General features: G+C 54.8%; 1 protein-coding gene across 1 annotated transcript; it reads left to right on the top strand.

Moving 5' to 3' along the window:
* The first annotated feature begins 413 nt into the window (after positions 1–413).
* On the top strand, positions 414–1001 carry LOC138101952 (olfactory receptor 14J1-like). The gene has a single exon (XM_068999694.1). It carries the CDS (start codon positions 414–416, stop codon positions 999–1001), a length of 588 nt encoding a protein of 195 aa, XP_068855795.1.
* The last annotated feature ends 447 nt before the right edge of the window (positions 1002–1448 follow it).

Raw genomic sequence — 1448 nt, 5'->3', positions numbered from 1 at the left:
ACAGACATCTCCTCTAACTCTTCACTGTCTTTTTCTCTGTGGCAGAACCCAATGCCCGGACACAGCCAATGTCCAACAGCAGCTCCATCAGGCACTTCCTCCTGCTGCCATTGGCAGACACGCGGCAGCTGCAGCTCCTGCACTTCTGCCTCTTGCTGGGCATCTCCCTGGCTGCCCTCCTGGGCAGCGGCCTCATCATCAGCGCCGGAGCCTGCGGCCAGCACCTGCACAGCCCCATGTTCTTCTTCCTGCTCAGCCTGGCCCTCAGCGACCTGGGCTCCATCTGCACCACTGTCCCCAAGGCCATGCACAATTCCCTCTGGGGCACCAGGCACATCTCCTACTCAGCATGTGCTGCTCAGGTGTTTTTCTTTCTGTTCTTCATCTCAGCAGAGTATTTCCTCCTCACCGTCATGCGCTATGACCGCTACGTGTCCATCTGCAAACCCCTGCACTACGGGACCCTCCTGGGCAGCAGAGCTTGTGCCCACATGGCAGCAGCTGCCTGGGCCAGTGCCTTTCTCTACGCTCTCATGCACATGGCCAATACATTTTCCCTGCCCCTGTGCCAGGACAATGCCCTGGGCCAGTTCTTCTGGGAAATCCCACACATCCTCAAGCTCTCCTGCTCCAAATCCTACCTCAGGGAACTTGGGCTCATCGCTGTCAGTGCCTGTTTGGTATTTGGCTGTTTTGTGTTCATTGTTTTCTCCTATGTGCAGATCTTCAGGGCCGTGCTGAGGATCCCCTCTGAGCAGGGCCGGCACAAAGCCTTTTCCACGTGCCTCCCTCACCTGGCCGTGCTCTCTCTGTTCCTCAGCTCTGCCATGTTTGCCCACCTGAAGCCCCCCTCCATCTCCTCCCCATCCCTGGATGTTGCAGTGTCAGTTCTGTACTCGGTGGTGCCTCCAGCCCTGAACCCCCTCATCTACAGCCTGAGGAACCAGGAGCTCAGGGATGCCCTGAGGAAAATGATGGCTGGATTTTTTCCGCAGCAATGAAGTGCCGGTTTTGTTCTCCACAGCTGCAGTGTAACTCAGTGCAGGCCCAGCCTGTCTGCTCAAGTTTTTCAGAGTGGCTGTGTGTGTGCAGGGTTTCCTTTTTCATTTTGTGATAATGTTGTGCACAATGAAACTTTATTTATCCCATCATCATCCCATTACTGGGATCATTCACCCTATTTAGAATTCACTGCTTGCACCTCACATTTTGCCCACAGACAATGGAAATGAGGAATCACCTCCTCTGTGCACTTTAGCAAAATAAAGGATCCAGCAGCAACTTGTTGGTCAAAAATGCTTCCTTTGAAACCTCATCTGAATCTGGCAGGGCAGTGCCTGGGTGCAGAGGGGGAGAGAAGCTGAGTCCCAGCACAGCAGCAGGGCCAGGCAGCAGCAGCACTCGGTGCTTTCAGAGCTGCTCTGTTTGTCCTTCCACGCTGTCCTTCT

This window comes from Aphelocoma coerulescens, unplaced genomic scaffold, assembly GCF_041296385.1.
Source record: "Aphelocoma coerulescens isolate FSJ_1873_10779 unplaced genomic scaffold, UR_Acoe_1.0 HiC_scaffold_58, whole genome shotgun sequence".
Classification (NCBI taxonomy): domain Eukaryota; kingdom Metazoa; phylum Chordata; class Aves; order Passeriformes; family Corvidae; genus Aphelocoma; species Aphelocoma coerulescens.
Note: the sequence above shows the minus strand (reverse complement) of the source record. Positions and strands in the feature narration are given on the sequence as shown.